Below are 15,015 nucleotides of genomic sequence, written 5' to 3' on the forward strand. Positions count from 1 at the left end.
ATATAAGTCCTGTTGAGATAATTGACAGGAGAGCAGTGATCAGTGGGGCACTGATCCAATGCCCAGGGAGGCTGTGGAGTCCTCAGCAGTGGAGATAAACAAAACTCATCTGAACAAAGCAAGGAGCAACCTGCTCTGACTTAGCCTTGTTTTGAGCATGGTATTGAACCAGCTGGCCTTCAGACATCCCTGCAAACAGAATTGCTCCATGATTCTGACTTTCTATGGGAAGTTAACCTGTATTCTTGGCTAAGCTCTACAGTTTTTGTGTGGTTTTGGTAAGAATTTATATGTAACAGTGATCTGATAGAACAGGGTAAACAAGAATGCTCTTGTTATTTCATACCATTGTACAGCGGTAAGAAAAGAAAGAAGAAAAAATGTGGGGGTGGGGTGGAGCAGGGTCCACTACACTTTTATTTCTTGCAAAATTCTATATGTATTCTGAGTTTTTAAACAGTTTTGAAAAGAGTTGCTGCTTTCTGGAATATAGTATCAGTGTGATGTAAGTCAGAGTGGTCTTAGTAGGTTTGTCTAGTCGTTTACTCAGACATCTTTATTTCATGATTTCTAACACAGCTCTCCCCTTCTACCCCATCCCTAAACACAGATACTCTCAAACTTTATTGCTGTGAATAGAATCAGAGAAGATAAATTTGGGATTTCTGTTTCACAGATTTTTGTATGTTCTCTGTAAGCTTTTCTTGCTGGTGAGAGCTGACTCGGACAGTACAGGGAGGGGATTCACTGTTTTGCCTCTGTAGTTCCCAGGTTTGCTCTTATGTCTCATCATTTGGGCTGAAAGAACCATCTTCCCTTTGCAGTTTTCACATCCCTTTTTATCACATCCTTCATCTTGCTCAGGCTCTGGGCAAATAAAATAGAGCATAGATGACCCTGTATTTTCTTCTCAGCTCGTTTGTTGAGGCAGCATTTTTCTGCTGTGAGATTTTCAGCTGCCTGGGAAATCACTGGTCACATGTTGAGTCTGTGCCAGTGCCTGAACTGGAACCTTTTGTTCTTGTGTTGCTTGTGAAGTTCAAGTTCCATTGCTGACCTGCACACAAGGTGTGCCTCAGATGAGAGCCTTTGAGCCCTCGTGTTTTGGATGTGCCTTTCACTGCTTCACTTATCAATTGAGAGCATTACTTCACTGCTCACTTAGCTCATGTTTTCCATCCTCATTCCTGTGAAAGCAGCTTCTCTAACAGGCCTATGCATCATCTCTGCAAATAATTCCTCATCTTTTGCATGAAAAATATGTTAGATAAGCAGAGATATTTATTACAGTCATACAGTTTATAGATTCAGTGAACATTTCTGTTGCTATCAGTCAGTTAATTGGAAATCATTCCTAATCACTTTACTGCAAAATGAAAACAAAATTTCTTGTCCGTGAAATCCCAAGTAGGCTATTAGAGATACTGCAAGATTAAAACATGCTTAACATTCTTAGACTAAAATTAAATTAGAAAGCTTTTTTTCCCCCTTTCCCTTTCTCTTCTATGGCTCTCTTCCATTTCATTGTTCTTGCAGCGTAGTGTATTCAAGTATTCCCTCCTTCTGCATAATGTTTTCTTCATCTGCAAACAATAGAGGGCCCTTTCATACTGGAACATGTCAGCTTTTCTAGATAGTCTTCTTGAAGTACCCCAGGCAATTCAGAGAGATTTAATCAAGCTCTCAGTAACTTACTTAATTTCCTGCTTATCCAGCAGATAGGCCATTCTTCTTAATTAAAAGAAATGGATTTTTTTCACTTCCTTAGAGAACAGAATATTTCCAGTTGTCACTTTCTGTTCATGGCTGAGTAATTAACTCCCATCTCCAAGGGGTAAAGTGCCTCCTCTCTCTTTAGTGACCCAGCACACTCCTACCAATGTAAAGTGCTTTTACATGGAACATTCCTATGTGTCTGTTTACAATACTGAACAGATTTGATAGAAATTGGGATCAAGCATGTTGGTAGTTTTGGGGTGGCAGTGGGGATGGAATGATTCAGTTCCATCTCCTTCCTTCAAGCACTTTGGAATGAACTTTACCATTACAGGTAACTTAATTCTTTTTATACAAAACCAAAAGTGACCAAGAATTACAAACCTGAGTTGCAAAATGCTCTCTGTAAATGCACAAAAGCCTCATTTCATCCTAGAAATTACAGCTGCCAGCAAGTGGCAGTTGCCACGCTGGAGTGCTCAGGACCAGCCTTGACAAAGAAAGCAAAAGGTGCCGACCCAGCAGAAAAGTGAGGCTGCTTTCCTTCTAGTTCCTCCTCTCCTGTATTGCTCAGCCCTAGGTTTTTTAGTGTTCTGAGCTGTTCATGACATGTTTGATGCAAAGTCCCACATGCTAGGAATTAAAAGAGAGGTGACATAATGCAACTTCACCCCACAAGTATCTGTAAGGGAAAGGATTCTTCCTACAGTGGGGATGCTGTACCTTTGAAAACACATTCTTCTTTTGGCAGCACCACTCTTGTGTTCATCCCTGGATCATTCCCTAAGCTTGCCTTACTCTGTAATAGTCTGCATTGTATTTTCACTTTAGCTCCTTGAGTCTGCAGTGTTTTAAATAAAACAAGTGTATTCCTAGTTGTCAGGTGGTAGGATTCTTGGTTTTGTAGGATGCCCCTGAATTCTCATGTGATTGTTCCAAATTTATTAATGTTGTTAACTTAAAATCAACCACTAGATACATTCATTTCACTTTTCAGTGTGTAATTTTTCACTTTCACAAATCAATCAGCAGAGTATGTTAGCAATTTCAGTTAGAAATAAATAGCTCAGAAATAGGTTTTTTTAATTACTAACTCCTAGCAATATATGTAAAATACATGACAGCAAACATATTTTCAGTATTTAAGATGTCAGCATATTTTATAGGATTGATACCTCAAATCAGTGTGAATTGTGTTGTCCTTTAGCATTTGCTCCTCTTATGCAATTTTTTTTCCTTTTTCATCATTTACTTTATGGCCAAAAAACAGGAGAAAGCATTAAATGAAATTGATTGTCAAAACTTTAGTAGGGCACTGCAAAATGACACTTTATATTGCAAAAGTGGCCACTGACTTGGAATGTGAAAATAATGGATTTTTCTGTTGTGTTTGGAGTAGAACACATATATAACTGCAACATTTAATGTAATTTCTTCTTAAAGGAAATATTTCATGATCCTATGTCCCAATCAAAGGGACTGTTCCCCACAGCATAAGCACCAGGCAGAACTTTTGGAGGCACTATGCAGTGGCATTACAAAAAAGTTAACAGAGAGATGCAAATAACTGTGGTTTTTCTCTCCTTAGTTCATGACATGCCTACTTCCCTTTCTTGTATCTCCTGCTTCCAGTGCAGATTTCCCATTTTAATACAGAATGTGGAGATGTGTGCTCAGAGAGCTGGGGCATGGCACAGTTTCTGACAGATTGCTTCCTTTGGCTGCTCATTTCCATGTTCAGGATGCTGGATCACATGGACAAATGACAGCTGAAATACAGCTGAAGGAGGCTGCCTTCTATTTTTAAGAGCTTCAAACTTCAGACATTATTGTAACTTGTGCAAAAACCTTACAGTAGGAGCAAAAGCCAAACATTTGTGAGAGTATTCTAAAGCTAAATAGAAGGGATAAACACATTATATTCCAAATTGCAGGAGCAGGTATGAATTCCATTATGGGTGTAATCTTCCCCACATCCATTTTTATCTCTTTATCATTTTTAATAGATATGAATTCCTCTAGTTTGCCAATATCTGTGAGGAAACCCTAATTTTGAGCCATAGTGAGTTTGATTTAAAGCAGCATGGCTCTTAAATTTTTTAATTAGTTTAAAGGGTGTGTACAGTGTTAATTTCTTGCTTACACCAATCTGTGCAAGCAGAAAGCAGTCAATATGAAAGAACCCAACACCACCTTCAAAGGGATTTCGTTTGATTTCTTGGAAATTCCAGAGAGGAAAGGGATGCGTTGTGTGTTTTCTTCTGCATCTTGGAATAGCTGTTTCTTGAATTAGCGGCAGAGAAATTTTATTTCTAAGTAGAAAGGGACTGGAAAGCTCCTCTTGTCTTTCTGTATCCGATTTTGACCGTAGCCTCATCAATATGAATCCGATTTTCAACACTATGTCTTTCAGCCTCCAATTCATATAAAAAGATAGATTATCTATAGAAAATGTATTGTATTTGTGTTACTAATATTCTTCTTGACAGCAAAGACTGTTTTTTGCTGATATTTCCTAATGGTTGGGAGTGTTCCCCAATTGCTTGGAAAATTAGCTCACTGAAGGGAGGCAGAAGATGTCCTGCATCAAGGCAGTTGCCCTGAAAGGGAGATCAGCTCAAGTAAAATCTTAATTTTGCTTCGCTTGTCTCAAGGTCACCAAATAAAAAGTAGTTCATTGAAGTAGTGTAATTGCCTAGATAAAGAATGTATCTTTCTGAATACACACTCCAAATTAGAGCTAATTGAATTAGCCAACCTTCTGATCTCTGAGGACATCAGTGAGAGTGTATTTCAGATATCTGACACATGGGGCATCTTTTTGCCTGAGGTTTCTTTTAATGTGCTCCTTCATCGTATATGAAAAATTCAAGTATGTATTCAAAATACTCGTGGACATACTTGTTCTGCATCAGATCCATGTGTTGTGGAATGGTAGAAATCCCTCCTCCAATGCATGAGGCAGGAGCCTTGTCCATGGCTAACCAGGGCTGTTAGAGACTCACACACGTTGCTTTACAGCACTCCCTGAGCTCTCCAGAAACCCAGCGGTGTTCACTTCAGTTGCAGAATACCCCTGGCTGTGTTCTCCCGTGTGCCACATTGAGAAGGCAGAGTTCCAGCTGTATCAGAGGAGGAGGGCTAAGCCACCTGCACTCTTCAGATAGGCTGTGCAGCCCTGTGTGGGGGATATTTATTACAAATAATGCTGCTGTCCCCCGTGTGCCAGGCAGCTGGAAGTCTGTAACAAATCACCTTAGCAGGCACTCTTCATACTAACCTGATGTGCTGCCAAAGCCAGGGAATCACAATGTGTTTCAGAAGAGGAGATACTTCTTAATAACTGTTTGCTAAGCACCCAGAAATATGCCAGACGTGCATTCTGAGAAGCTCTGTGGTGTTTGCTGTCAGAAATTGGTCTCAGCAGTGGATCCCAGAACAGAGCTGTGTCCCTCCCATCTCAGACTGGATTAGCACGTGGTGAGGGAGATGCTGTAGCAAGGTACACTTTGATGAGTGTGATAACACGGCTTTTCAACCAGCCCCATCCTTTTGTATACCTTTCTTCAGTATAATATCTGGCAATGGCCAGCTTTGGATCAGATTTTGTATAACTTCTTTGTAGCTAACAGAGTAAACACTTTCCAGTTCACATTTCTATAGAGAGTCTTTCAGAAAGATTCTTCTCGGAAACAGTTTTTAAATAGATAAGCTAAATTATATCAGATTTTTATTTGGGCATCTCAGTGATGTAAAATCATCAGGCTTTTAGCCATGGAATGGACAGGTTTACATTATTTCAGAATGATCCTGCTAGCATCACTTCCTTACATCTTTTCCTGCGAGCAAGACTCTGAATGTTCTTGTGAATATATTTCTTTTTGTTTCAGAAATCCTCATGCACAGAGTTAGTGCATTCATTGTGCTTTTGGTTTTTTCCTTAGCAACTGCTTAGTTTAGTACTTTTTGCTTGAAGACTGGATTTTCAGTATTTGTCAGCTTAAATGTGTGAGACATATCTTGCTTTTTTAAGATACAGCTATCAAGAGGACAGAATAATAATGTTCAACTGTTATCTCAAATTCCTGCAAATTTTTGGAAAGGACTTTCTTCATAGCTTGTTTACATACATATAGATATTTAAGCTACTCTAGCATGGTTCTTAAATGCCCCATTTAAAAATTTTCTTCACCTTACATTAATTTTTGTTTGGTTGCAATGGCTAATTTTACGTTTGAGTTTTGGTTTTAATTGTTTTTTGTATTGGGTGTTGTTCTAGAAGGAATTCAAAAAATATTTGCCCGTGTAAAAGAAAACAACTGCTGTGTGGTGATTTGTTTTGTCTTCTGGCCAGTGGGATTGCAGTTAAAAAAGACATGTGTTAGCTTAGATCACAAAATACCCTCTGAAACTTCAATAAAATGCTGTTCAACACTTTTGTCAGCCACATGGTGCAGGTCTCTTGAGCAGAGCGTGGCTGGCTGTGTGTGATCTGTTCACAGGGCAGTTGGTTTGTGAGCTGGAGTTAAAGGTAGAGAGAACAGCACCTGTGGGACTTCTGCCCACACTGTTAGGGCCAAATTCAACTAACCCAGCATGTTGCAGGGGGAAGGAATCCACACCAAAGCCTAATCAGCCATTTTATAAATGTCATTTTTGGCTTTGCATCTGTTTGCTCAATTAACAAAAGCAGGGAAAAAAATACAACACAGCAAACTTATTTTTGAACGACTGAATGCTTTTATTAAGGTCCTTAAAATATTAGTGTTTTTCTTAACAAAGGAACACCCATACCACTGTGTTACAGGTTTATTTCAGAATTCACCTGAAGTTTGTGTTTTTAATGTTCCTAGCAACAATCAAAACTAAAAGTTGCAAGATTTTAAGGTTAAAGGTTTCATTTTTTAGTTCAATTGCTGTCAGCTTTCAAAAATAGTTATCAAATGTATGATTAATTTGATATTTAATCTCTGAAGTTTGAGTTAAAATTTTACACCAGTTATGAAATTTTGGTAATGTATTCATTATTTTCATTGCAGAACTTGCTTCCTAGGAAATGGGTGCTGAGAATTTAAGTGGTTGGGAAGCTGCACATTAGTTTTATTAGTCTTTTTTTTTTAGCTGCATATTATCTGGACAAATAGGTGCAAAGGATTCTATCTACAAAACTGTAGTTAGAGATTATTGAAAACATGAGGTGCTATAGATGTTTACCAGAACATCTAGTATCTTATTGTATTTGGCCCTGTCTGAAAGCAAACCTTTGGTTGGCTTGATTTGGTATGGACTTGTTGCACTAAAACAAAGACACTTTGTTTAATCTCTGCTGATAATCCATCAGTTTTAGCCAGTTGGTAGGAGCAGTTTTTATTTTCTTACTATTTTTTTTTTTGAGAATACTCAGACAGCAGCATTTAACTTTGCCATTGTATGTAGCTGGGCTTCTGTCTCGTGACTGGAGAACACCCTGGTTAATTCTGGTTGGTTTTTTTTAAAAAATTTGGTTTTTTTAATTCCCTCATTAAACATTCCATGTAGCATTAATAATAATATATGCCACCTTATTACTTGGTAAGCCTCATCTATTGCTAATGAATCAGGTGATAGATTTCTTTTCCAAGGTGTTTCTAAATTATAGGAGGGTTGGGATAACACTTTTTTATGATACTGAGTTTCTAGATTCATACGGTGTGTCCTTCTCTATCTCATATCTTCCCATCTGGCTGATGTGCTGACTGCATCAGGAAATGTGCATTATATCATGCAAATAATTCTTATCACTGAAGAAAGACAGTGGTCAGTGTAAAGTTGAGATCTGCTTGAAGGCTTGACTTTAACACCTCTTGATTCAGACACTGTTGGGCTCCTGTTCCTAAAATCTGGGGCAAGCAAGTTTCCCACAGCCTTCATCCCATGCCTCCTCCAGTGCTGACCTGAACACACACTTTGTTTTCAGCAATCAAAGTTTCCTAGCTTCAGGAAATGAAGTCCACCCCTCATCTCTTAAAGCCACCATGGGACAGCTTGACTCACATGCAGCAGCCCAGTTACATTTTCAGGATCTGCTAATATTTTCATTGGCATTCCTTACCTTGTCATATAAGTGGTGCAGAACAGCAAGGACCAGTGTAACAAAATGATGAGAGGTTTTGGGAGAAGTTCAGAGTCAGGAGAGGCAGCTGAGTGCTGTTGAACAGTTTAAGTGTGGTGATTGGTCTTTTAGCTTGGATGCAGTGAGCAACAGAAGTGGTAATATTAAACCAAGTTTCTGAAGCATAGTGAAATTATTATTTCTTTTAGGTAGTAATTTAATGCACCGTTTTTGATCTTGTTTTAATGTCGGAGGGCAATGACAAACTAGTTGAGAAGCTGGAACTGCTATGTACAGCCAAAGCCCAGGAAAAGGCCCAGATAACACTTAAAAAACCAAACCCAGCCATACAAAATTCCACACAGATCTTAAGCAGTGTGTAATTCCCCTGATCCTAATTTTTTGAATGTGTGAGATGAAGAACTTTGTTCAACCCTTGGCAGCTGTCAGTCACACACCCAGTTGTGGTGATGGGGCTGTGTGATGTGGTCTGTCCTGTTTCCTTCATTGCTTATTTATCTTCCCTTTATCACTTGCTTTTTCGTGAAGTTAAGCAATTAGGCTTTCCAAACACTGCCATTATTCTCTATGACTTGGTGACTAACCCTAACTAAGATGAAGTGAGTTTTGAGCAACTGAAAGCCAAATCAAAACCTTTCAGAACAGTTTTTTTTCCTTATTTTCAAAATAAATTTTTGGGAAGAGTTTTTCCTTTGTTTCCTTCTGCTGTATGCCCCAGAATGCAAATATTTTTCTTTGTGTACCAAAACTACAAAAAAACCCACAAAACACAGCAAGAAAACCCAAACAACTCAGCTATATCACTGTATTCATGATCTTTTAAATTCAAAAGTTATGGTTAAGGATATGGCCAGCTAAAATATTCTGTGGGGGCAGACCTTAAAAACAAAGAAGTGACAAAGGAAATTTTGGGGGTAAATTTTGGACACTTCTCTGTGTCTCTTAGGACTACAAAGTGCTTGGAGATCTTAGGCAGTGATAGCACCATCCTCAAGGAGGGCAGAGGAGAGGGGTAGGTGCTGATCTGTCTCTGGGATCAGTGATGGGACACGAGGAAAGGGAGTGAAGTTGCATCAGAGGAAGTTCAGGCTGGACATTAGGAGCAGACTCCTCACCATGAGGGCGCTGGAGCAGAGAAGTGGTCACAGCTCCAAGCCTGGCAGAGTTCAAGCAGTGTCTGACAATGCTCTCAGTGGTGTGGTTTAGGTCTAGGTAGCCATGCAACAATCAGGGAGCTGGACTCAATGATCCCTATGGGTGCCTGCCAACTGGAAATATTCTATAATTCTACACTATGTGTTGTAGAACTTGATGTTTCATAACACAAGGCACACTGGCAGTTCAAAACTAAATAACATATTAGGTCATTGCATCCAGTTTTCAGTGCAGGCTTTTTCAGTCATGTTGACTATTTTATCAATTTAAGTCATGTTGAGGAGCTAAAGGTTCTTTAAAGCATCTGAAGTTCATCTGTCCGTCAGGATTAGTAGCTGCAGCAGCAGTGGAGTGTCCTGTGGGTGGTGGTAATGCTTCAGCAATGAAGGCTCAAGCTTCAGCAATCCTTCTCACATGGCTGACAGACACATAGAAATATTTCTGAGTGCCTAAGTCAGATGAGTAAAACAAGCTGTTTCTATAGCAGGGCACAAGATCTGCGTGTCTGTTCCTGGTGTGTGAGTCATTGTGTGAAATACAGCATGTGTGTGTACACTTTATACTGCAGGGAAGCTTTTGTGGTGGTTCAAAAGCATTCTAAATGCTTGCTTAACCTGGATTGTTCTAAAAACAATGCTGTGTGTTAGCCATGTAAATGTGAAGGAAAAGTATGTTAAAATATAATATTAAAGTTCAAATTAACTTGTTCATGTTAACATTTTATCAACTTCTATTTTGCAAGAATAGCATCTGAAATTATGTCAGGAAAGATAACCAGATGCAGATAATAGCTTACATTACATTAATGCATAGCATGAAAATCCATATGAGGAGAGAATTAGCAGCTGTATGTATGCTGACATGCATCACAGTAAAAGATAATGAGATCAGTGTCAAAATGAAAAAAATATTGACATTAGTACAGAAAAAAATAATTTCACAAAAGCTTTTATAAATAAAATGGCCTCTTGGTCAAAATAGCAATTGGTCTTCTTAGTGAGGAAAGGTCTTCCCAGTGGCTGATGGGTAACAAAGTGACTTGCCACTTTTCAGGAATGCCTGATGCTCCACTGGTCTTCTGTTGTTTATATTTGTGTTCCTATTTGGAAATAATTTTAAAATGTGAAATCTTCTCATTTGAAATTTTTTATTGCTTATTGTGATTGTTTGAGTTCATTCCCCGTGTTGTTGGGCTATATTTCATCACTGGAAGCGAAAGAATTTCATAGAGAAGTGGAAAGGTGTGGCTTTCTTAAAGTGGTGCAGCTTTGTTTCATTAAAGAAAGGGTACAGCCATAGATAGGAACAGTTGGTTTCAGTGTCCAGATTAGGAAATTTTAGAGGATTTTTTTCATCAGGCACGTGGACTAAATTGGGCACCCAAAATCAAAGGATGTGAAATGTTTCATTCTGAAAATCTTGGCCTGTTTTTAGTTGAAAGACTTTGGAGTTTGTATTTTTGAATCAGAAGCCTGAATTTGATTCTGCTTCCTTTTATCTAATACATTTGTCTGTAGCAGTACTTGGCATGACAAACTGTGAAATGAAGAAAAATTCAAAATAATGGAAAAGAGTTTTTACTTTTGAGGGCAAAATGTTTTAGGAGATAGACTCAAAAAAAGATAGTTATCTTAAAATTGCTATTAAAAGTGCAAAATAAATTGTTATTTCCAAAATGAGTGATTCTTCACTGTAATTCAACATAAACATTCTCATTAGATTTTTCTTCTTTTATATATGACTATAACATTTTTATTATTTGATTTGAGGTGACTCTGAGGATAAACATCTTCTGAGATGAGGTACTTTTGCTTTTGTTAGTTTTGTTGTTTCTGCTGGCTCCAGTTGCTATCTTCTTCAAAGTTTTATCTCAGTGAACGTGACCTGGCTCTCCAGCTTTAATTAGAATCACTAGAATTCTTTCTCTCTTTTGTGGTCGTGTTTTGCAAAGATGTTTCTGTAGGAATGTGTATTTATAGTAATATTTAATGCACTGTATCTTTCAGAAGTTCATTAGCTCTTAATTTTGTGACGAGAAGCTCACATGCACGTTGCAAATTGCTGTTTGCTGTTGCTGTACATGCAGACAGTGGAAAACATTCTTTCTAGAAAACATTCTTAAACCTCTATGGTCTTGCCATCATTTTCATAATTCATTCTCTTTTTGCTATCTGTAATCTCATGCAAGTTTTTTTCAGTTTTAATAAAAATAGTCTTAGAGATAAGGATTTTTTTTAAACTTTGCTGTCCCTTTGATAGGATATGTGCTCTATATATGTGCAATTCATTCAAAAGAGGTAAAAGAACATTAAGCTTGCAAAATGAAGCTCTCAAACTGAGGGAGTTGCAGAGCTTTGTTGGTTTCTTTCTGTTTCTTTTTTCCTAATAAGCTTCCTTATGCACATATATTATGAAAAAATTTCCTCTTGACTGTCTCCTCATAAAATGTACCAGTTGCAGCATGCTCCCTTAAGTCACGTACTTTCTGTATTTCATTTTATTGTTCCAGTTCAGTATGTGGTCCAATTCTGCACAATGTTCATGGGTGGTGTGAAGATGAAATTGTTGTATAACGATCATCAGTTGTACTGCAGTGTTTAAAATAGCAACAGAACTGTCTTATTGAGCAGTGAATGGGGTGATACCTAATAAGCAAGCTTTTGAGGTCTCTTGATATTAAAAATACAAGTATGTATTTAAATATTTTAAAAGATCGTTTGCATATATAAAAATATGATTCTCTGACTGGCTTTGAAGAGTGAAAGTTACCTGGCAGAGAAGGAAGAGCATTCTCTACAGAACCACAGTATGAAGTCTTCAGAGCTTCACAGAACTTTCAGGGTGCAAACGTCAAAGGGCTGTGGACTTGTAAATGCTGAATCTTTTGCATGATTATCTGCATGGGGTATTGTGAAACTGAGAATTTTCATTTGGGCATTGAGATGAGATGAAATGTGTATTCATGTATCAAATGACTCCAAGCCTTTTTGGGTTTATGGATTTGGGGTTTCATGTAACCTTCTCAGATTTATACAGTTAAACAGTTGGGGAAATTCTAGTTTCTGCCACAGATACCTGTATCATTTGAAAAGTTTATAGCCCAACTTTTGTTCCTTTTTGACATCAGAGATATGGAGGGATAGTTGTATCTTGTGCACGATTCAAAGCCAGGTTAAATGGAGCTTTGAGGAGCCTGGTCTAGTAGAAGATTTTATGAAGATTGATCTCAGTATTACAAGCACTAGGTAATTTCAAGACTTAACTTTAGTAAAGCTTGTCTTTGTGTCAAGACATCTTCCTAATATATTAGAATGTCATTGATTTTGGTTCACACTCTGTCAGTAGTACATATCCTTATAATTACCCATCTCTTTGAAATATATATTTTGTTTGAAAACATTTTGGACCATGTAGGAGATTATCTATTTCAGACATATTTTGAAGAGGGTTGGGGCTTTATTAATATTGTTGTCTCTTATCTATAACTAGTTGGTTATAGTAATGAAGATCAGTTTCCCAGTATGTGAATGTAGCTTTGCAAATTTAGAAAAAAATACTTAATTCCTCTAATTTTAATTTAAAAGTTGACTAAAAATTCTCATATGGAATTGAATGTGTTGGGCTGACATATTTTCATTTTCTGCGTCGACTTAGCTGTACTTTCTGTGTTTATTTTATTGGACAGATAGAACTGTGTATTGTACAAGCTGAGTTGGTGCCAGCATAATATTTCCAATAAGTTGTTTAATCACTGAGCAAGTCTGCTCTCAAACTGGGCAATGAGCCCATTGCCAGTGTGCAGCACTGGGTTAGAATAACTCAACAATTACACTGGTTGTGTTCAAAAAGCATCCTGACTCAAGTCAGCTGTAACTCTTGGACAGGGTAGTTAAGTATGCCAATAATTTTTTTAACATCATCGGAAAAGAACTTTCATTTTTTATTGGTCTCCAGAGGCCATCAGCACTTTTTCACCCTAAGAGTTTGTTTTAGCACCAAGGAAAATTTGCTGTCTTCACGATTTTCCCAGCCTCAGTTGGCTTACATTGGAAAAAAGCAGAGCTCAGAGTTGAACCTCAGAGCTCAGAGTGTTTTTGGAGGAGCTCATAACATTGACTGGTTCTATGCCACATAATTTCAACATAAATATATCACAAAGAGATACGTTCTTGATCGTACTTTTGTTATGAGTTTTGAAAAAAATATTAAAGAAGGGTTGTTTGTGATCTGTTCTAAAAGTATTTCTGAAATACAGAAGAAACATTCTTCCCTGTCTGTGTGGATAACATACCAGATCTGAAGCTGGTATATCATTCTGTTTTCTAAACAGTAAATTAAAGAGCCGTCTCTACTACTTGCATGATGTTTTGGGGAAATCTTGCAACCAAAGAATCTGTCTTTTATTCCAAAGTCCAAACTCCAGATATAATTATGGAGAAAAGGGCTGAGGAAGCAAAGCTAGCCTGTTTTGTTTTGATTGGACTGAAAGTTTAAACTTAAGTTCTCTGTGGTCAGGAGGCTGAGATTAAAGGGTCTGTAATTAGATTCAATACTTCATGTGTCTTAATGCCCTGGAAGGCCAAACCCTGTCTGCAGGCAGTGGTAGCTGCCAGGATCATCAAAAATAGTCCATAGATGCAAGTGAAAAGGAAATGATGCACACTTTCTCAAATAGTTTGTTCTTACTTGTTGTGTCTTGTTTGTGTAAAAAGAAGGGATAGGAAATTCCTCAAAATATCAAGAAAACAGGTAGATCTTGAGAAATTATTTTACTTTTGGAAACAGATTCCCTAATTCTTTTAAGTAATCCTCTGTATTCAGGCCACATTTCAGTAGTTTTTCTTTCACTCCTCCTGTTTTCCTCCTGTTTTCCTCCACATTAGATACAGTGGTACCCAAAGCAAAATGAGTTATTAGATTTCTGTGGTTTTATATGTATGTGTGTGTGTTTGTGAACAGAGAAGAGTTTTCTTCCCCAAAGTCAGAAGAGGACAGGTGCATCTTTTGATTAATAGTTTATTAATTAAATTATAATAAATAATGCTTTTGTTTCAGAAACTTCCTAGGTTAGGTTAATAGTAATGACCAAAATGAAGCCTTCTTTTGGCTGGATTAACAGTGGAGGTAATGCTTGAGGATGAGTTCGGTGCTGGTGACCTTGTGCCAAGGCAGTGGTGGCACTTGATGGTGCCGCTGTTCCCTGGCCCAGCTGCTCAGCTCCAGGGCTGATGGAAACTGCTCTGGGCCACACTCTGAGTGCTCCTCTCTTTTGCAGGCAAGTTAAAGATCAAAATAAGAAAGTAGCAAATCTGAAGCACAAAGAACAAGTGGAGAAGAAGAAGAGTGCACAGATGCTGGAGGAGGCCAGGAGACGAGAGGATAACCTTAATGACAGCTCCCAGCAGCTTCAGGTAACATGGGAATTGATGCATGCAGTAGGGATAATGGGCCAGGCTGAGCTGCCTGCCTCTCCACTCTACCTCCTGATCTGTTTTCATAGCTGTTACCTAACAACTTTGTTCCTGATTGTTTAAAAGGACACATCTATCCCACAGCATTTCAAAGAAAGCAGCCTCTCTCGATTGCCTTCATATCTTACTCAATTTTCATAAGAGGAAAATGTACTTTTAACTGTCAACTTGGTTATGAAGTGCATCGTTGAAATAATTATATCAATTCCATATTGAGATTGGGTGTGACATTTCTTTCTTCTCTGCTCTTCTAACAGCCTTTTTCTTTAGCTGTTTTGTCTATTTTCCCAGCTGGTTTTACCTTATACTGGTGTCTTTTCTTCAGTAAGTGAAAGATAACCAAGTAAGTATTCTTAGAGAAACCTGGAGTTATTGTGGAGTAACTGGAGGACCACGTTTTCTATGTGTAGTCATCCTTGTTCACCTCATGAATTCTTGGTGTGCTTTCTGGTCAGTTGGCTTTATTTCTGAAATGATCATGCTGCTGCCCCACAGAGTTATCTGGTTACCTCAAATCTGCCCAGGCATAAGAAAGTCTCTGGTATAAAAGCAAGTCAAATA

The 15,015-nt window shown here is 38.0% G+C and overlaps 1 protein-coding gene across 14 annotated transcripts in view; it reads left to right on the forward strand.

Annotated features, from left to right (window-relative positions):
• ERC1 (ELKS/RAB6-interacting/CAST family member 1) overlaps positions 1 to 15,015 on the forward strand; it is a 280,579-nt gene that overhangs the window by 132,577 nt on the left and 132,987 nt on the right. For all 14 annotated transcript variants that reach the window (XM_038153889.1, XM_038153893.1, XM_038153899.1 and 11 more), the window contains one exon: positions 14,259 to 14,394. In XM_038153889.1, the coding sequence (XP_038009817.1) occupies positions 14,259 to 14,394 (136 nt within the window). The remainder of the gene's footprint in view (positions 1 to 14,258; positions 14,395 to 15,015) is intronic.

The sequence above is a fragment of the Motacilla alba genome, chromosome 1A (assembly GCF_015832195.1).
Source record: "Motacilla alba alba isolate MOTALB_02 chromosome 1A, Motacilla_alba_V1.0_pri, whole genome shotgun sequence".
NCBI lineage: Eukaryota > Metazoa > Chordata > Aves > Passeriformes > Motacillidae > Motacilla > Motacilla alba.